Source organism: Callionymus lyra, chromosome 14, assembly GCF_982586985.1.
Source record: "Callionymus lyra chromosome 14, fCalLyr1.hap1.1, whole genome shotgun sequence".
NCBI lineage: Eukaryota > Metazoa > Chordata > Actinopteri > Syngnathiformes > Callionymidae > Callionymus > Callionymus lyra.
The window spans coordinates 19347967-19370518 of NC_141831.1; the positions used below are offsets into that span (position 1 = coordinate 19347967).

The 22552-nt window shown below is 37.7% G+C and overlaps 1 protein-coding gene across 2 annotated transcripts in view; it reads left to right on the top strand.

Annotated features, from left to right (window-relative positions):
- Positions 1-401: 401 nt before the first annotated feature.
- The window catches only part of LOC148066381 (glucocorticoid receptor-like), a 57374-nt gene continuing 35223 nt past the window's right edge, over positions 402-22552 (top strand). For both annotated transcript variants that reach the window (XM_087806922.1, XM_087806923.1), the window contains exons 1-2: positions 402-758; positions 2968-4100. In XM_087806922.1, coding sequence (XP_087663048.1) covers positions 2977-4100 — 1124 coding nt within the window. In that variant the 5' untranslated portion in view covers positions 402-758; positions 2968-2976. The remainder of the gene's footprint in view (positions 759-2967; positions 4101-22552) is intronic.

Genomic DNA, 22552 nt, shown 5'->3' on the forward strand with positions numbered 1-22552 from the left:
GGGTCATCCTCAAACAATTCACCTTAAAGTGGACAACAACACGTTTTGACAGATTCCTCAGCAGCGGTTGAACGGGGGAAAAGGGGGCGTTCACCGGCAAGTGTCAAACTGACAGACGCGTCAAGCTGGACTCCATAACGGAAGTGACACGACCCTTCGATTAATCGGTCGATTTAAATGATAGTTGAGTGAGGATATCGAAGCGTGAGTCGTTTATTTTGGCGTGAAATAGTGTAGGGTGGCGTTGTACGTGTTCGGGGTGTTGTTTCGACTCGTGATAACTACATTGTTTGGGTTGATTCTTTTGTTCTGAAAGGTTAAACCGGAAGCGCTACGGTTTGCTTGTGTGCGCTTGATGCCTGCGAGCTAACAGTCCGCCCTGCCCTGCCTGAGTGCGCAGACGAGAGCGCGAGGGCACCGCGGTCGTATTATATAACTTTAGCGAATGGCGCAGCGGCAGGATATCGTCTCACCGTAAAGCTCTGTCGCGGATTTTAACACTCGTGAGGACGCGTCTCCTTCCGCTGGCAAGAGAGGAAAAGAAGAAAAAAAACAAAACAAACAAAAAAAAACAACAACCGTCGTCGTTTCAGCCCCGTGTGTCCGATCAGCTGTTGACTGAAGTTGAACCAAGAGGACGGACTATTGCAAGAGTTTCCACCAGAAAGGATATTTGTTTTTGTTTTTTCTTTAAAAAACAAACACGTATTTCTAATATCAGGAAATGACTTAAACCGGTGGATATCGCTTCAATACAGGTACGTCTGTCGTTTAGGTGATAACAAGTAGGTCGTGGTGCGTTCGCGGGACCCTCACTTTTCCCCCTTTTTTATTATTTTTATTTTTTCACTTTTTCTTTTCTTCCTACGACTCACTCGAGCCATGTGTCGACCTGGCAGAAGTGAAACTAAAACAAACTTTCACTTATTTCTTATTTTTTTGCAGCGTAGTTTGCAGTCGCGACCAACAGGTTGTACCAACGTTTTTTTTTCCAGCCTTCTACTGGTTGGAAATGTATCTCAATAATCGATTTATTTATTGATTTATTGATTGATTCACCTTTATTCTTGCCACATGTCCGTATTTAACAAGACAAATATTAAAAAAAATCTAAACGACAATATTTATTTGTTAATACACACAATTAAATAATAAAAAAAAACATTATTAAAACACAATAACAACAATACATAATACAAATTCACAAACTAAATACGTGTAGGACGGATTTATAAACATGAATTTAAACCGTTATAATTTGAGAATCAACCTCTGGCTCACAATCTTCTTCAGTCTAATATTATCTCTGAGGGTAAAATCGTTCAGTTCAGAGTCTGCGTTGATAAGAAAAGTTATTATGCTTATGTTTCTTTTTCTCAACTTTCACCAGGAGTGTTTTTAACAAGAAGGCCCCGGTGCTGAAGTCACATGCATGAAGGTCAACCCCTGAATGGAAGCTCTCTCTCTTAAAAGATGCTTCTATTTCCCCCCGGCCTTGATAGATCAATGTTGTTGTGGGGACTGGAGACAGTTGCTGTAAAGGCCCGAGGGCCCCCACACAGAGTTAAACAGTTTTGACAGGTGTATCTCGCTGCACACATGCTCAACGGAGCCTGAAACTCTAGCTATGTGTATGATTTAAAAAAGCGACATTTCACGACAGGGGATTCAATGACTACTTTCATGAGGGGCCCATTTATTCGCGAGTACTGTTCCCCATCACATTAAATGAGAGGTGAAGCATTCATGAGTCAAACTTCAATATCAATGCAATTTAAACTCAATTAAATGATGGTAAATAATCACTTTTTAAGAAGTAATTTACCACATGTCATTCTGGAAAATATTCACATTAATTAACTTCCATTAATCCTAAATCCTGGTAAATCTATTTTACCATTAGCGAAGAATAAATTTCACTATGGATAAAACATTCCATATTTTCCTGTGTATATCAATGTACTAAATTTCACATAAAAAAATAAATAGTTGGAGACTTGCATGATTTGTATTCTAATCTTCAAAATGAACAAAGATACAACGTGTTCTGGTAGATAGCTAAGCTAGCAAGTGTACTATTCAGTTTGGAATTCGTATTATGTTGCCCTCATGAGATCAAAGACCATGTAGAAACTAACCATTTTATTTTGTATGTATTCCCATTATTCATTTCTAGTCTATAAATATGACTTTATGGTTTTTGTTTGGTGATTTTTGTCGTTTTCATTGACTATTAACTTTCCTGCAAAGAGGTTAAAGTGGATATTAAAAATACATTGAAAGTTATTTTGTGTGAGATTAAAACAATTAAGTAGAATCAGAATTACCCTGATATTATGACTTACAATTTTCCCTCTTATTTTTCCGTGTTTAAATTGTGGCCCCTGAGGAAATTGCGTTGCCTTCCACTGCGTTATGGGGTCTTTAATGTCAATTAAAGAAACAGTGTCTTTGTAGTAGCAAGAGTATAAACATTTGTGTGTATAACTACAGGATGGGATAAAATGTTTTATAATATATAATAGTTATTTATGCATTAATCATAAATCAATTCACATAAAAAGTGTGAAACTCTGTATCAATAGGTTAAGGATATTTCCAACATAACAATGTTATCCATGTTCTTGTTATGATGACAAAACTGTGTGTAGTATTTTTGACAATGACATTAAAACACTTGTGATAATAACACCACTTTAATCAATATTTTAGATCTTTTAAAATACATTTTAACACATTCCTGTGTTGTGTTTACAACACTGGGAATAAAGTTTTCTGATTCTGATTAAAAGCTCATATTCTGGACATTAAATGCACCCATTTTGTCGAAAAACCCTTATATAGAAAAGAAAATTGTAATATTTAAATGATTGATTTGAACAACGCAGTGATCAATCTTCGCTCAACCTCTCCTCTTTCCGTCCATCCATTTACTTTCTTTATATTCTTCATTTTTCCTCCCATCAGGATCACAAAATGGATCAGGGCCAACTCAAGTGCAACAGCAACCAAGGGGATATCCTGCCATTTGGGGATTTGGGAAGTGGAGTTCTCAGTAGCTCGGTCAGCGCTGCCGGGTCTCATCTCCAGTCCGATATGCTCCTGTCCGGCTCTGGACCTCCCAACCAGCACCAGTTGGCCCCTAACAACCTGGGCGGAACCAAGGACCTCATCTACGACCCCGCTCAAGTGCTCAAGGGCCCGGATGCGAAGGAGGCTAAACTGATGGGGATGCAGGACACGCAGCCGGGCGTCGGTTTCTTCAACATGGACGACAACCTGGACTTGTTGAATCAGAATATCGCTGATCTCAACCAGGGGTCCCCCTCTGTTATCTCAACATCGGACAACTCTGTCCTGGGGAACCTGCCCTTGCCGGACCTTTTCCAGCAGCACATTAAGCAAGAGAGTTGCTTCCCTTTGGACAAAGAATTTGACGCTTTTGGGGTACATGGGAGCAGTTGTGATTTGGGCAACAGCAACAGTCGGCTAATGGATGAAAGTGAAATATGGCAGCACCTCGACCTGCCCTGCTCGCTGCCTGAGATCAGTGATTTTGAACTGGTTTCAGAAGTGGCCCACTTGGATACCCTCCTACATGTTAGCAGTGGCTTACTTAAAGAAACAAAGCCTTTCGTTGGCAATGGGGTGAATTGCACCAGCATAGCAGACCAGCACCCGATCCACCACCATTTAGCTCAGCAACAGTTGCCGTCCATTCTCTCCAGCATCATCATCAAGGAGGAGGAGAAGGAGCCGGAGAGCTCCTGCATCAACATCCGTACCCCGGGGGTGATCAAGGAAGAGAAGCTGGAGGGAAACAGCTTTTGCCAGTCTCACTGTCTTCAGGGCAGCTTGGGTTCCCTCCACACGGGGGGCCTGATGTCTCCAGCCATGGGCGCTGATGGATCGGTCTATCACTACAGAGCCAACCCCTCGACCACTGTGGACCAGAAGCCTTTTGTTCCTTACTCAGGTCTGACTCCGGTCGGACACGGCTGGATCAGGGGGAACAGATATGGCGAGCCGGTTGCAGCAAAGAGGGGCATAGATGGTTTCCCCTCCACGGCCCTGGCTACTTTCCCCGTCAGCTTTCCAAGGTAAGACTGGTTGAATCCTTTACCTGTTCTCTTGTTTGTTGTTGCAACCATACATGGCAGGGGTCACCAACCTTTTTGCAACCGCAAGCTACTCCATGGGTACTGTGTGATCACATTATAAAAGCTTCAATAGTTACTAGGAAACAAGAAAGGAAAGACAAAATCCAATATAACAAGATGGAATTGTGGGGGGTAGGGGGGCTACTACCCTGGTCTCTGAGGGTTACCTGGATGCCCATGGGTACCCCTGATCTATAGAAATCACCAGCTTCCAGCTCAGTCCGCTAACAAGGAATCAGATAAAGTGCTGAATGCAACTTTTATAGCTGTCAATCACATGCGTCTCTCCATCAATCCCACTTGGGTTCTGTCGCAATTTTCACAAATGCCTTATTGTTGACATCACTCGGTAGAACAAGGTGTTTTCTAAAAGTTTGTGTTGTTTCATCTGTTCCCAGGAGCACTTTAAATTGAGTTTAAACTAAATGGCAGGGATTTCTTTATTGATATATTTTGCTTAACAGTGGAAATATCATGACCAGAAATAGGTTTTCTTTATGTACATATGATCTGTTCTGACCTTGTATGTGGTCAACTGACTATACGATAAAATACATACTGCAATACTGTAGGAACAAGGATATATTTGTAGAATTTCCTGAGCACTTGATGTTGTGAATTTATAGACCGTGTGTCGTGACGAAGTCGTAACTTCTTTCTTTGGTTTTAATCCAAAATATGTCTTAACATCAACCTTATATAGTTGATGGGGTCTATGGTATCCTCTTGTCCTCAGTCATCACCAGGTTCTCGAGGGATTTTGTTTCTCCTTAAACTACAGAGGACATGATGAGTGCTGCCTTTTACTGATTTAAAAGCCAAAAAAAACAGCAAGATATTGAGGGGAACAATATTTTGCCCCGAAAGCCTTTCAAGAAGCCTTTTGTGAAATGAGAAAAATATCTATTTTGAAAGGTATTGTTTCGCACATGTCATGCTTTAGTAGGATTAGTCATGTCAAACATTAAAGCTAATCACATTATTGAATAACAACAATCATTTATTACTAACATAAATAAGTGTCAAAACAGCATTTTTCATTTTCATAGTTTTTTCTTTCGCAAAACAAAAAGGCAATTTTCAAGTAGATTCCAATATGAACCATTGCCAAATTCCCTGCAGCAAAACTACAGGCGGACTCAAAAGTCCTAGACCTTGTTTACTGGTCTCTGAAGTACAAAGATTGTTTTTATTCCAATAGTTTTTTTTTTACCACAGTGCAACAGACCTAGTTTGGATGCAAATATACTCTGTTATACTGTAATATTTAATTATATTCTTAAATTAGTTAATTTAAAGTAAATACTTATTGGTGGTTCAGGAATCAATGTGGCCTGTGTTTACTTGGAGCTCCTGAGTTGCATTTTTGTCTTAAATTTGAATACTTTTGACCCACATATGTATATTGGTGGAGCTTAATTTAAAATATTTAGCGGATGGTTGCACTTAAAAATGTCGAGCTAGGTAGAATTTCCCCATTTGGTTTGACTCAAATATTATATTTCATGCTGAAAATAACTGTCTGTTGTGCCCAATGAAAGATCCCAGCAGCATAGGTTGTTTAATAAAGGAGGCAGAACTGTTCTACTCTTGTAGAATCATCACAGCAAATGAACATATGACAGTTGAGCATAAATATCATGGAAGGAGGAGCTCAGCGGGCTGTATGTTCTTCTTTAAGTTTTTTTTTTTCATAAGCTGCATCAGAGAGGTGAAGAGCAAAGCTGGCACAGCGGGGCGCACATTCCTTCAATTCATCCACATCACATTTGACTAATACTGGAGGAAAAAAAGGGACCTATAGATTTTATTAGTGGAGGCCTATGGAAGGTCTCCTGGGAGTAAGAAGAAAAAAAAAAGATGGTTTCGTATTTTCAGCCGACAAAGACAAGTGTCTGATCAGTGATCATTCTTTCCTTTTAAAATGCTGCAGTGTTTGCATAGGGTCCAGCTCACTAAGGATCAAAAGTACTTAATTAATTCAATATATAATTAACCCATATAGTCACATTTATACTATCTAGCCACAGAAAAGTTTTTCTTCTGATTATTTTAGATGTGGATCTGAGACTAGTTTTGTCAGGTCATTATTTTCCACCTGGTTAGATGATGATTTTTGATTTTCATTTTGCCCTTAATGCATGCAATGTAAGTTATGGCGAGGGAGGACAACTTATATCATTATTAAACTGTTATCTGGAAAAAACTACAACTTTGAACTGTCAAAATTTGAATTTTTTTATCAAGGGATTAATGATGGAACGATCACAGAATATTAGCCAGTGAGGGAACGGTAACTATATTTTAGAAGCGTTTTAACAATTTATTAGCTTGCTCACATTTTGCTAACATTTCATTTTGTGTTACCAAGATAAGTGAGAATACTTCGTACCAAAAGTGAACCCCACAATAAACAATTACAATAGTTATAACAAAAAAAAATAACTGAACAAAAACAATTGTGAAAATCTTCATCTAGATCTAGCAGTGAATTAACAAATAAAAAAACACCTTCAAGTTACACATCTCACTACATCTTGAAGTGTGCTCTGTAGTGGAACTATTGGTCTGCACCAGCAAAGTCCTAGAAAAATACAACAGTACCGACTCTCCACAAGGCCCTTGAGCTGTTCCAGGGGAATTCTCCAGAACGTTGGAATTCGTCCACTTATATAACATGTTAACCCTTATGTGTATTGGATTCACGCAACATGGCTCACATGCTGCTCTGCTCCATAAATCGTAAACGTCCACTAAATATGATGAGTCATGTGGATTCTAGAAATTGCTTTCACCTTGATTGAAACTACTGCTGGGTGTTGCAGTACGCTCCGGTGCGCGAGGTAACATGTGTGGGTGTGTACGTGGGTGCCTTTTCCGAGTGTGTACACAAGAAGTCCAGGAGGCCACGTATACAGAGCTGTTCTTCACCGCTGTCTCTTCCCTCAGACTGTCACATTATTTCCCCCCTCACCTCTACACCCCTGATGGGCCTCCTGAACCTTGTCATAGTTTTGCAGACGCACACAAGACTGAACGGCCATGTAAATACAGATGAGTTTGTTCATCTAATATTTAGGATGAACATGTTAGTATAAGCTCTTCAAACCTAGCCAGACATCGACTGCTCAGCTGTTGCATTTGACTTGTGTTTTTTTTACTTTTTACATGCATGATGTAGTTTTTCCAGAAATCAATTTTTATTGAATGGAGCATAATTAGTTAAAAAAGAAACGAAATGACTAATACAGCAACATATCCGATACTAATACAGATCCTTTTTTTTGGATACCAGTAATAATAAATGACATCATTTCCTGTGGAAAAGAACACTTGCTGACAAGTAACAAATTAACCTGATGTTCTCTGCCATTGTCAGTTGTCAGTATTTATTTTACTTATCCAGAAACTTCCTTTTGCCTTTTGTATTACTTTGACCTTGTGTTTAAACTCCATGCTGTTCTACGGAGATTCAGTCTGTCTTGTTGAGTTCAGAGCTCAAGATTATCTCTTGGCTACACTTGAGGGAAAAATGTAACGTTCATATTAACATAATGTAATGTTCATTTAATAATTATAACTAAAAAAAATGAACATGCATGACAATAACTTAAAAAAATACCAATATACTGTATTAACTAGGGGTGTGTATTGGCAAGACTCTGGACATACAAAACGTAGAGTATCATGATACAGGGGCAACAATATATGTTAATATACTGTACGAACAATCAAACTTAGTAGTATTGCTCAAGTACTTGACTCTGGCGTTTCAGAATTTACAATCTAAGTCGTAACTGTTTTTATTTGTATTTGAAAACTAAATATGTCCAAATATCAGCTTTAAAAGCTGCTTGAGTTGACTGTATCCTCTCGTCCTCAGTCATCGCTGGGATCTTGCTGGATTTCATTGTTCCATTAGCTGCGGAGGACAATAATGACTGCTGCCATCTCGGAGCGGTTTAATGGCAACACAAAAATGAACAAACACAGCATTTATTTTCATGTTAATTATAAATACAAATTTATACGGTAGCATATCTGTTGTAACTTTAAAGGTTGCACACGGAAAGTGACGCATCATTAAAGTCAAATGTCTCTCTGGATATGACAGGCCTGAGTTCTTCTTACTTAATTGAATTACAGAAAACCTTTCCTCCATGAATCCATCCGGCATTTTCAGGCCGAGGGATATATATCGCGACCTTTGGTAAATATGTTGAGTCATGTGGCTAACCTCATGTGCTGCATTAGCTGCCAGAAGCTATATCTGAAGAAATCTACTCCTCCAGTAGTGTAATTCCATCAAGGAGTGCACGACTCCGACGCCGATAGATCTCCATGTTGTTCTGTTTGTTTCTGTCTCAAGGAGGTGTGAGCATGGCTGGCGACAGAATTACTTTCGTCTGATCTGCGAGGATTTCATTATTAGTTCAGTGCCTCCCTGGCCTTTGACCCACACTCCCAAGACTTTGTAATTGGCTTTAGTCAGAGGCTGGAGTTGTGCAAGGATATAAGAGAAAGTGTCTGTCATGTGGTTTCTTTTAAGTGTTATTCTCATTTGTGTCATCTTGGGTTTGAGAGCCTCGGTTGTCATTGCTTTGTCAAGGGTCTACTTTACGGAACAAAGGGAAATCTTGGGGGGAATAACATAAATGCACTTTTGAGGAATGTGCGTGTTGTGTAAGATGGAGGATTTGTGTGTGCGATTGACAACATTGTGGGTCTATGTGTGGGTCTTTTGACTCTCAAAAAGACTATGATGAAGTTTGCTGCTTACACCCTCAGAATATGAGGTTATACATTAAACTTGTACATCTATAAAATTGATTACTTTCCTGTGAGACTCACAGTTGGGTAACATTGTTTTCATTGAACTTCATGTCAGATTTATGCTTCATACATGAAGTTTATGACCATTTCAGGGGATAAAAGAGGCATTTGTTATAGAGATCAGTTGAGTTTTTCGTTCGTGGAACTCTCTGATAAAGTGTTGTTATGATAAGTGTTCTTGTAATTCCCTTCTTTGTTGTTTGGCTCTGTTCTATTATGACATCCCCTGATAAGATCATTGAAAAAACTATTCCGTTCCAGGATACTGTATGGATATTAGACAGCATTGTATCGATTATTTAAAAAGTAAAAAACGACCAATCAAAGCATTTACGACTTTGTCAAGAATCATGTGCAACACCAGAGTCAAGTACTCGACAATACTACAAATGTATCCTTTTTCCTGCAATATCGCCATATATCAAATTGTTGCCTGTGTATCTTGATACATATCGCATTGCAAGATTCTTGCAAACACACACCCCTAGTGATATTAATTATAGAAGCGCAATATCATGGACTTTGTAGATAAGAGCATTTTTGCAACGTACAAATCAGCATGATGGTCATATGCTTGTAATAAATGCGTTACAAACTGACATCTACTGTAAATTAATACTATCACGAGGTCTCCGGAATCAAATTGATAGTATTTTCAAATTGCTAAACCACAATGAGTTTATTCATGGTTAAGATTAATCCAGAAACATGCATAAAAAAACAAATGAAATACTTTACTTGTCACATGAAAAGTCATAGTACAGTGGTACACTTTGACTCTTTTAAACTTATTTGAACAACAGCAACAATCCAAGATGGTACAAGAAGTTCAAGAGTCAAAACAAGGCTAAGGCGCATAAACAAACAAGTACTAATTTACTTATTTTTATGCTCTTGAACTAAAGTGAAATGAAAACATTTCAAGAAGCAGATAATTAAGAGTTTTAATATCTAATCACGAGAGAGAAAAAACATTTAGATGAATACAAAATATTCCCGAATTATATATAAAAACAACACTTCCTTAATACTTGGTAGTATTACTTATTTACAAGTGTTATTATTTTCAAAGTGAGGCATGGACAGAGTGGAACAGGAACACTACACAGACGTTTTTGAAGTTGGTTCCACCACAAATTGAATTGGGCGACAGCCCTAAAGTCCGAAATGATCCTTTATAAAACACTTTGCCTTTCCCCCTGTCTTATGTCAAATTCACGGTCATTAAACTGCCATTTAGGTTTCAGGAAAGCGCTTTGAGTGAAATATCAAATCAAGATGGAAGCAGCAGGCTGAGCATGAATTAGAGCTCCATCAGTAGATTAGTGTGTTGCCGAGTTGTCTGTTTCGTCAATCAAGTGCATAAAAACGTACGCAGCCATTTATGTTTCGACTCAGACGGGTCTCTGGCGATCTTCGGCTGTTGAAGTCAAAGAAAAAAAATTCTTAAATTGACCTATTAGATCTTGTTTTGTTATGTTTGGCAACTGATCTGACAGGAAATGGGAAAAGCCAAGACGCTGCAGTCGCTCAGCTGCCGACCCTTTAGGGAAGCGAATCTTTCCATCAAAGAAAAGAAAGAATGCTGTTAATATTTTATTTACATTGACCTATTTTGAATTATTCATAGCTTCACATGCAACCGTTGCGGTTATTTATCATGTTTATGTTCATTTAATTAATATTCATGTGACTTGCACAAACATGGGAAATATTGTTTCAACGTCCTCTTGAAATACTGTCCTAGTCATGTTAAACAGAATTATTTATTAAGAATTCAGAGCGAGATAATTCTTTCCATTATTAAACTATGACGATCTGGCTCATTATATGGATAAATGTACTCCTCTAGCTATGAAATAAACATTATAGGAAACTACTTACTTGACAAAATGATGAAATATTCACTATTATCTGTCATATTTTCTTCTAGCCCTTAAGCTTAGCAAGAATGTCAACAAACACAGCGAATCCCTGATGAGCTTCTTTGAGCTTTTGTGGCCTGATTTTAAAACGTCTTTTCGCAACAATAAAAAGTATTGTTTTGCCAAACTTGTATTGCTTCTTAAATTATAATGAAACAAAGCAGTGAAGCATCACCCGTGTTCAATATTGAGCTGTCATGTTAAAATTGGAGTTCGTATTTTATAAGTTAGGATTGTTTTCTTAATAGGAAATTTAAAAAAAAACTAGATGAAAGACATAAATTAAAGTTTGATCAAACAAACATAATAAATATAACAGAAAGAAGTTGCAAATAAGAATCAACAGGAGGATATATCCTTCATTTATACATGTAAGTAAGTAAGTAATTTTTATTTATATAGCGCTTTTCTAGACCAGAGTCACAAAGCGCTTAAACAATCAAAACAATACACAATAAAGTATATATTTTAAAGGGCAAAATAAAACTGATAACACAACAGGAGTTCCAGAAAATCATGTAAATAACTATTAAATCTCACATATGTTTAAACTGATACAGACTGACAGGATGAGCTTGAAATAAAAAAAAAAAAAAAAAGTGCCTTGAAGAGATTTTGACTGAATTTCCCGTTAATTCTCTGATGTGTCAAGACTTGTTATGTTGATCAATGCATCAGGCTGATGGAATTTCCTGTCTTCATTACGCTACAATGATAGTCATGGTCTATAAACGGGCCTCGAACACGTCCGTGGCGTCGTTGTGAAACTCGTTTTTTTTTTTCAAGAGGCATGCCGCCGTTGATGTCGACCACAACCAGTTCTTTCTTGTTAAATAACCTCCACCTATTTCCGGACCATTCTAATCTTGTTAACTGTGCCATCATTTTCAAAGTGGACTTGATAGTTAAGATTCTTCTCTGCAAATACATCGCCCAGTGTCAGCAGGGTGTCTGAGTAACTAGAGAGACTCAAGGCAGGGGGGCTCGAAGACCCCCGTTCAGGCCAGAGTGTGAGGTGGAGACATTGACACGTCATTACTTTAGATCTCATGGCTCTCGAAGAGCTCTGGTTCTGTTTTTTTGTTTTTTTCTAACCAGTGTTGTTGGTTTCAACCTCATGAATCTAGGCTGAGAGTAGCTCACCTTAAAATCCATTCCACATTTTAATTACAGGGTGTGCCTTTTTATTTGATATGATTTTTTTTTTTACAAAGGGCATCCTGGTTCACCTGTTTTTAAATTTGTAAACAAATATTGAATGAATTTCTGCTGACGCACGGCAACTTAATTCCACTGCGTTCAAAAATACTTGTGAGTTGCAGGTAGATGATTTTGTCTGAAGATTCTCCATGTATATTTTAATTAACTGCATCAATGTTGTCATCTCAACGCAAATCTTGATTCATCCTACAGACACTTGATCGGGTAACAATGAACAAGATCATTAGCCTAAACGCTAGTGTGGATATTTTAAAATAAACAATAATCCCGTCCTTTTGATACACGAGTTCCATCTCTTGGTATCTATGGTTACGGTGTCAAAACGGACCGGAATAGAGCTTTAAAAATGAAAAAAAAACAAAACAACTCATGTTAAATTATACAAAAACATGTTTTTATAGTTATTCACTTTGTCTGAGTTTGTTCTGTCAATATTATTTTGCAACTTAATTTTCCCTCAATTTTACGGTATCATTTTGGGACTAAATGTGCCTGAGACGGCAGTCGTGAGGAGCTTTGACAAAGACATGTCTTTATTTAACCTTTATAAAAAACTTTTGCAACAGCTAGTGGGATGTATATTTGTTTAGATGGAAAATTTTCGGATAATTTTATAGTCATTTGATGATCCATATGAAAGGTTGTGCCATTGTATATGTGCATATAAGAAGTTTTACTTTTGGACTTTGAAGGTAGTACTAAACGAACATAATATTTTTATGTTTTTGTCAGTTTATGGAGTTTGTGGCTACTTCAATCAACGAGTGAATAATGAGTTCTATGTCCACTCTTGGTACCGTTGAGATTTATTGGGCAATTTACAACTTTATTGGCGCTGTGTTCGAGCAACTTCAAAGTTATTTGTCAGGGAAAATGATTCATCAGAGAAAATGTCAAAAAATAATGTATTATTTGAAAATATCATCTTGAGATGCTTTTAGCAAAGTTCAGTCAAAAACAAAACATAATTGTGCTAAAATACAAGATTCTGTCATTACCACGACAAATCCAAATCCGAATGTGTTCTTTAAGATTTGGTAGAAAAGTCATGTGTAATTGCCTCCGAGCACACATCGGGTGATGAAATCCGTGTCACCAGAGGCTGGTTGATCATTTACCTGGGCAAGGTTACTGTACCTGCGGAGACAAACATTCACAGCGGCGAGCTTGAGCTACAGAATTACACCTTACATAACCTTATGATCTGTGCCAGCTGCTTTTAGTCGGAAAAAAACAGGAACTTTTCCTCCGGTCAAAACACCGTTAATGAGATTGTGGACAGGTTTAGCCCCGTCAGTCCGAGCTGACCCACTTCCCCTTGTTTGTTTACCAACGCGCCTCTTTGCTCTCAAATGAAACTCAAGTAGACGTTGGTAAACAAGACTGACATGGCTTAATACCCGCCTGCCTCCTCCCAGTTTATATTGTGCATGTGGACTTCTTAAAATCTCACACGTGGATAAAGAAATGGTAAAACTTGTAAAGTTAGAATTATAGACTTTGATGGCTTAATGGACCGTAATGTTAGAGGATATTTTTCCTCACTTTTAACCATAAGCATGACACTCATGTTGAGATCAATGGCAGAATGTTGTACAAATCAACCCCAGCCTTTTTTGTCATGGTCTACGTCTTGGTCACCATCTGGAAAAATCTTGATATTGTCTGTATCTTGGCTTTGACTAAACCTTGGATGAGTAGAAAGGACCCCATATTGGTGGGTTATGAAACCAGTCCATTGTTTTCACAAAATATGTCAAATATTGTAGTGTCATCATGGGTAGGTTTTTAAAGGTGTTGCCAAATGTACCTATAAAAAATAATTGTTGCATTTAATGTAATATCATGACTAAAAACACTTGCATATTTGCTCAAAGAAATAAGATACATTTTATTCAGGAAAAAAGGGATTTTAATATATTTTATTCTGCATAATTTTCAAAAAAATGTATTCATTGTAGAATTCATTGTTTTGTAGTGCATTTCATGTTGTGTTATTGATTTGACAATGTTCTCTTCGAGCTGTACAAGGTTTCTCAATCAGATGTACACATAGTAAACTTTACTTAGACACTTCAACTTGTAGTCTCCTTAATGTAGTACTTTAACTGAATTTTTGGGGGGAAATGCTGTGGTAACAAGGTTCAAACTGTGACACGTAGACTGGAAAAAAAGGTCTTCATATATGTATAAAATTGTCAGTAAAGCAGCTCTGTGTGGTTTGTGGTTTGGAGGGAAAATCCACTTTTAGACTCATGATACTCTGCAGCTCAAATGTATGCCACAATCCATACAATGCTTGAGCTGCACAATAAAAGCAGCAGTTGAACTGAATCTTAAGTAAGTTCCAAAAAGGGAAAAAATACGTCTACAGTTCAGAAGGACATTGTGAAATCATGAAGCAGTTCAGAATAGAGTCTGCGTGGTATTTTCTATACTGTTCTTTGTGCTCTATACAATAAGAACTTCACACAAGTTGGATAAATTCAATTCATTTTTGACTTGATCTTGGCTTCTTGGACCAACATCTGGATAACTTGTTGCAACGAATCATATCAAAGTATCCACTGTTGCTGGATGGATAACATATTGGTCATTTAGTTTGCCATATATAGGATGTATATTAATACTGCCCCCCCCTCAGGGTCAGAATATTTGTCTGACCTGCTCATTCCATCATCATTTATTCAGGCCAGTCTCTCTATTTGCACTTTGCCAACAAGCTCCGAGGGCTATTTTTATAAAAGGGTGTAAATTGTTTCACTTGTGCGTCTTAGATCCTGCCAGAGCTGCTTCACAAATAGATACCCATATACTTTAGCTGGCGGGTTGACGTGTCAGCCAGTTGAAATTTATTGAGCGGCTAAGTGTGATTCTTGTTTTTCTTACTTAGTGCTGTAGGTCACAGTACCAAAAACATGTTCGGTCCAAAAGGATGTGTTGGGACACAAAGTGTATTACTATGGACACAGTTATTTTATTATTTATTTGGAGCCCTGTTTTGGGCAGTGTTTATGTACTCTTTTTGTTTATAGTATCAAACACATACAATGCATTACAACTACTAACCCGATCCTCATTGTATCATGATACTATATCTATACCATCTATTTTCCTCTGCTCGGTAAAGGCTGTCTCGCGTGGATCTCCCTAGTTTACGTTGGGTCTACGCCAGTCTCCACCCAGTTAGACATGCCCAGAATACCACACTAGGGTGGCTGTTAGGACTTTATTAGTAGGTAGGTCCACAAAGAGCTTTGTCTTTCAAATCTGTGTCGTCTTCATTACACTTGTCAGACACTGTGTTTATTATGACGCAGGTATGCAACGAACCAAACCGGAAGCGTGTGATGGATTAAACCTCAGTTCCGCATCAGTGCATCGGGTTCATCGGGTTCATCTTCAAATCAATCCGTCCACTAGTCTCTGATAATTCACCTCGATTACTCCATTTTGGTTAATACAATTTTTGGCGTGAATTCCATCTTTTTAATCCAACATGCAGCTTCTCCTATGCACTAACTGAGAATAAACACATTTTTTTTGCAGTCAGAAAAACTGCATTAAAGAAAACCAAAAGTGTTTACTAAGAAATAGAGCTGTTTTTTTTTGTAAAAAACAAAGTAGAAAACCGTCACAAAACTTAACGAGCACTCCCTGGTCTTATAGTAATGCAGACACAGTCCCTACTGATCAGTCACCATGACCTTTATCTCTAAAGATCTTAAATTAAAGGACCGTAACAAGTCTTGTTTTCATCGTTATCGGTAAAACCCTACAATACCTTCCTAGTTCTTATTGTATCGTGCCAGCCATTGTGAAATGTAATCTATGTTGGGTTTTTTTCTCTGTCTTGCCTAGCCTCCATCTTGTCATCTTTCCTTATCAGACACCATGTTTATTATGATGCAGGTTCATGACTCAAAAGAGCCTGAAGTACAAGATGTTTTGTTGCGTGTTTGGTATAAATTATGATGTGGCTGGAGAAACACTTGTTAGTGTTTCCCCCGAACATGTCGCTGGTCAGAGTGGTGAACTCCATCAGTGGTTTCCGCACTGTGCTCTTTGCATTTTAATTAAATGTCTTCGGCATTTACAGAGGCAGAAAATAGAAAATGCCTTCTGGCGAGTGTGTGATCAATACCAATATTGAGTTGGAGACCTTTGTTGGAAACCATGTTGGTTATGATAATTGTTTTACCACTTTCAATTACATTTATTATTAATTATTTTAAAATGAAGTCATTATTTCTATCCAACATAATGTTGTTGTTTTTTTTAAATGAAAACTGGATACAGGTTTTTCTGTTCTGAGGTGTTTGTCTGGAACTTGAAAAATGTTGGAAAAATGGAATTTTGGCAATAAACCACGAACACAATGTCAAAAAACCTTCTAAGGAAGTCGTTTTCATTTTTTGTTGCGAGCCTTTCGGTGTGATGTTACAAATGCTGGTTTATTTTCATGTACATCTCAAAGTGTTTGTCTGTTTATGTTCAGATTCACCCGCTTCCTTACTGCTTACTTTAAGACGCCGTCCATAAAACCAACTTCCATTATGGATCATTGTGGTTGTAATCCATCACTTATGTTCCCATATGTCTTCTTTATCCAGCTGATGCGAACACGTACAAGTGCTTATGTAACCGCGACAAAGCGCTTGCATCATTTTAATCTTTTTTTTCTCAATTCCTGCCATTTTCAGTGACAGCATGATGAACAAAAAAGTTGCGATCTGCATGATCCGCACCGCCCACACACTTCCTCCTTTTCAAGATATTCATTATTGAGTATCCGAGATGTTTCCTCGAAGCTTTCTGACTAAGATCTGGTGCAATATAACATTCTACGTCATCACTGTTGACGTCGAGAATCTTATCTTTATGTTCAGCTTTAGTTTTCTTGACAAGATGTGTCTCCTATAATTTTACATGTTGGTATTCTCATTTTTTACTTGGTTTTATTCAAGAAGAACAACTAAAGACAATATAATAGCATCATTTATTTTTTTTAGGAAAAATAAAGAAACCATTATGCCATAAATGGAAACTATGGCTACTGGCTTTCTACTATTTAATAAGTATATACAATATAATTTACATTTGGTTTTGTATTTGATAGCATTTTAAAAATACACTTATCATTATTTATTATATTTTCATACCTTTATTACCATATTATCTGTACAAAAAAAGTCCACCTGAATGTAGGCCACACCGATTAAACAAAAAAAGTAAATATACAGGCCACATCTTAAAATTTCTTTGCTTTTTACTGAGCAGTGCCTGTAACAGGGCTCTAAAATGGTAGTTACAGGGTTGTATTTAAAAAAAAAAAAAACCAGCCTACCAGAACAATCTTTGTTAAATTTGTTCAATCTGCGATCTTGTTATCTTATCAGTGTCAGGTTTTTATGCTGCCGTCTCCAAGGTCTTACCGTTGATTCATCGATCACATTCAAATTAAAAGCTGCTTCATATGTATTCATAGAAAAAATACCCAAATTTCAAAATATTGTCATGATTGATGCATCTTGGAGAGGAAGTGTGTGTTTTTACATCAGTTCCCTTTTGAGGTTATCCTAAGGAGGCAGGAAGGAACAAGTCTGTACCTTAAAGCTCCTTCCTAGCCCAACCCTTCTGAAGAGCCTTCTAACATCCTTCAGTACCATTGATCAATTCATCATCAAAGCAGGGGTTTATTAGTCTTATTATTCAATAAACACAAGCAATAAACATATGACCAACACAACATTTCCTACCATTCACATATAAACACTTCTTCCCTGTAGGTCTAGTTAGAATGTAACAAAATGATGTGTCAATGAAGGTTTATCAATCAATTAATTGATCCAAATAACAAATCTTTATTTGACTATCGAATAGATTCTTCTTCTTCTGTTGGTGGGGTGCAACCAGGAAGGGTCATAGCACCACCTACTGTACCAACAGAACTTTTTTTTTTTTTAAATTGAAATCACAGTCTTTTTAATGTTAATCGAAATAAAAATATTTAGCATATTACCGTCACCGGTAGTCTGGAAATAACAGTAATTTCCTCTTTCATAAATATTTGTATTATATTTGTACTTTTTTTTAGTTTTTTATTGAAAGAAAATATGTTTTCCTATAACTTGACTCAATGAAACATAGTAATGTACAGTGTATATAAAATATTTGTACTGTAAGGGGTTATTTTTAATCGACCTATAGGACATGTCAACGAAGACACTTCTGTGTGATGCAGAGAAATGACCCTAAAATATGACTTGTTCACCCGGTCACATGAAATCTGCTCTACATTTGGCTCCTAAACAATGCCCCACATAAGCAGCGCTCTAGGTAGCGCAGTGAAAGCTCATACTGCTCCGGTTACCTGGATATTCTTTCAATGCTGCCCCACAGGTCTTCATTTATGCCCCCACTGCAACAAGGATCATCTAGCATTACAGCTTATCAGTGGCTCCGAGAGTGTCGCCACCCACCATGTGCCATGTCTGGACGATTTTAATAAAGTAAATCTGACCCAACCGAGCGTATCACCGTGTTGGAACTGTGCAGGAGTGCAGAAGCAATGTCATAATTATTCCGGGCACATAATATGTCAGACTTTCAGCTCCTTCAACAAATAATGAATACAATCTCCTCTTTGTGACTGCTTCAGTGTTTATGTATCCTTATTCCATCTACCAGTGCAAGATGGATAAAGGTGTTTTTATTTTTCATTTCTGTTCCACATCAGTGCATCGGGTTCATCTTCAATCTCGAATGCTGGTCCGAGAGTTATCTGCTGCCTTTTTGAAGAAGTAAATCTAGGGAATAATTTTACAGAATAATATAGAAAATAACATTAACAAACAATATATTTATAGAAAACGTAAAAATCGTTTTGCAATAATCCTTTAAAATGTGTGGCCCGCGGGTCAAACCCAAGTCATTATATGTGGCCCTGGTGTGTATTGGTTCGCTCAAATCAAAGAAGATTAATATTCATGTTTATATCATGACCTACTGCATATTTACTCTTAGTTTAATTTTATACATTTTGTTTGGTCCATGACTAAGATTTTGGCCCCTTGTCTGATTGAGTTTGACACCCAAGCTCTAAACGAAAACTATTTTGATGACTCTTTAAGTGGATATTAGGTTTGTTTTACGTGGCCCCACGTCACTCAGTAAGTGCCTGTTTGCATTTGTCATGCGGACGGTTTATTATTTACATGTCTGGCGATCCTACAGCATATCTTCAACCCACCACACAAGTTTGGCGTGCTCACTTCAGACGCCTCAGATCAAGCCACCTGTCTCCATTCCACTCTTCAAAACATGTCCTCGCTGATGCTATAAATCATTTTCAGGCACGAAGAAGAAAATGTTGACAGGATGAGCTTGAGGTGCTGTCAATTTTTTGGGTTGATTGACAGGAGCTTTGTTTGTTGAGTATAAGATTTTTTAAGCGGTCAGAGTGAATCTTGGCTTGAACAATTTGTTCAATTTGGACTGAGAGACAGGCTCAACTCTCACTTTTTGACAGACAATTTGGTTGATACTTCAGGCCAAATAGCAGCGGTTGAACAACAGGGCTGGGACACCTGGCTGTCGCGTGACTGAAGCCCTATACAGTCATGGGAAGAAGTTTTTGGTCCACGCGAGATTGCCTTAAGAAGCTCTTAAGTGCAACGATAAGGAAGAAAAGGAAGGATTTGTTTCCCAGAGTTGCTGTTGGCTTAAGAAGATCTTTACTTAAGAAGGAAATGTAAGATCGCTCTTAGCGACCAAACATCTGTCATCAAGATGCATCAGGGAAATGCATGGTATTTCCTTGCAAATATTAAAACAATGTTGAATGAAGTTTAAAATGTTTAAAGATTAACTAATATTTCTCTTTAAGTGTCTCTTAAATTGATGTTGGACCTTTATTTTACTGTTTCATTATGTGTCTGTTTGTACTCAACTCTTTTCATTGAAATATTAACGTTAGAAAATGTGCATAAGCCCCGCCCACTGACAACACTTTGTTTTTCTGGAGATTTAATCTTGTTTACCATAACCACACCCGCCCTGCTGTGATTGGTCAAGCCAAGGTCAATGTCCTGTCATAAATCCCGGAAGTCTCCACCTCCAAGGGACTTGTTGTATAAACAAAGCAGTGTGATTACTATAAGGGGGAGTGAAGACCATTATTACTTCATAATTGACTCCCCTCTCGTTCGCCGAGGCTCCATACGGGGTAGAACTTTATTAAGTAATTTTTTCAAAATATCGTCATGATTGATGCATCTTGGAGAGGAAGTGTGTGTTTTTACATGAGTTCCCTTTTGAGGTTATCCTAAGGAGGCAGGGAGGAACAAGTCTGTACCTTATGTTCTTTGTCTTTATCTTTATACTTAGATTGTGTCATCTTGTTCTTCCTCTTTATGTTCTTCTTCTTATTTTATTTTTTATGTATTATTTTTTTTATTGTTTATGAAAAATTGCTGGCTATTGGTAAGAAACAATTTCCTGAAGGAGACCTCCTGAGGGATCAATAAAGTTTTACCTTACCTTATCTTACCTTACCTTAAAGCTCCTTCCTAGCTAGCCCAACCCTTCTGAAGAGCCTTCTAACATCCTTCAGAACCATTGAATCTAGGAAACCTGTCCGTTTTCAGTTGCAGAATGTGAAGCTTTTTTTAAACTGGTTTCCGACGCAAATTGTTTCTTTTCTCTTGGATACACCGCCAGGAAAACCGTTGAGAAGCATGAGCTCAAGTTCAATAATTGGCACGAACCGCCTGGGACAAAACAAATTGTCGATAAAATACATGACGGGTTGTTCAGGTTCTCGAACTACAATATGTCATATTGCAACGTAAACATCTGACAGTTATTCCCAGGATGAATGAAAGTGTAAATCATGTTGTTTTAATAAAAATGCATCAAGAGAGTCACTCTAACCTGTGACACAACGACATTCCTTTCCCTTTTTTCATAAGAATGAATGGGTCAACTACATTGTAACACAGTTTAGTCATTTTCATTACTCAAGACTGCAGATTTTGAATCAAATCCAAACGAATCGATTTAGAACCTTAATGTTCTAAATCAAATCGATTTAGGAAACACGATTCCCAGCTCTATTCCTAGGTACCTTCGTTTAATTGTGGTCAAGTGTGCAAAGTTGTTGTCCGTCCACACCAACGTCGCTTTTTGCTCACCATATTCCTGCTATTGTGTATACAGCAAACGCTTTACATTCTTCTGAATTTTTTCAAGAACACAGGGTGACACGACATGTGTCCGATGATAGGATTAAACATGTTCTACACACAGTTTGGTGAGGGAAAAAAAAAAAAGAAAACCAAACACAAGCCCTGAGGATTCGTAGCGGTGGATGAAACAGCTCTTTTGTTGAATTATTAGAGCATGATTTGCCGTCTTCACGCCCAATGACAACCAATCCGTTTCACAGAGTATAACTGCAATTCTACAGACCATGTGATCACGACACTGTTTGGAGGCGGTTTAAGTTCAAGTTGATTTACGACAAAGACGTTTGTTTGTGGCTTTAAGGCTAAGGTGCCGGTCTCCTGATGTTGGCTTGGAAAAGTAAAATAATTGTGTCTTGTTTTGCATCTAAAACATTGCCAATCGTGTCAGAAGAAGAAGCCGGAGCCAGATGAGCTCTACTGTAAATGGGCCTCGGTCCAGCTGGGTCAAAGTTTGATCATGTGAGTCTGCTGTGTTCCACTTTCTCCCTTTTCCCCGGTTTGGTATTTTTATCACATCTCCCCCTCCGGTCTCCACTTCCATTACTTTCAATTAAACCCTGTTTTCTCAGCTTCCTCGTGACCAGAAGTCGTCCAAGTCCTCCCCTGCGAGGCTCGGCTTGTTTGCAGAAAACTCTTTCATGTCTTAATGTTTTGGTTGAGCAGCAGCGGACCTGGATTCTCGCTAGAAATTCCTGACGCGCTTCACCTCAGATCATTTTTAGGTCAATGATTTTTTTTTTTTTTTGCTGGTTTCGACACAAAATAACTGAAGCATGTGTTTACTCTAAAAGATAAACTCAGTTTCAACTTTCAACTTTTGATTTAATTATTCTGGAATGCGCCAAAACTTGCTCTTGGTAGAAATATGATCAAATCAACCATTAAATAACTGTTATAATAGAATTTTAAAATGTAATGAAAAAATTTTCATCCGATGAAACAGTTTGTTAATATTAGAGAAAAATATATTTTGTACTGTTTATTTTTAAACCAGAAAAGAGTTCAAACTGAAAAGTTTGTGTACTGTTACTGTCCCAGTTTTTGTTCTGACTTGAGGCGACCTTCTTTTTAGGACACTGGCTTCACACTTTATATGAGGAAACGAATATATTAATGTGTCTGAAACAAGGTGGGGTTGGATAAAACCCAACATGGAAAAGGATAT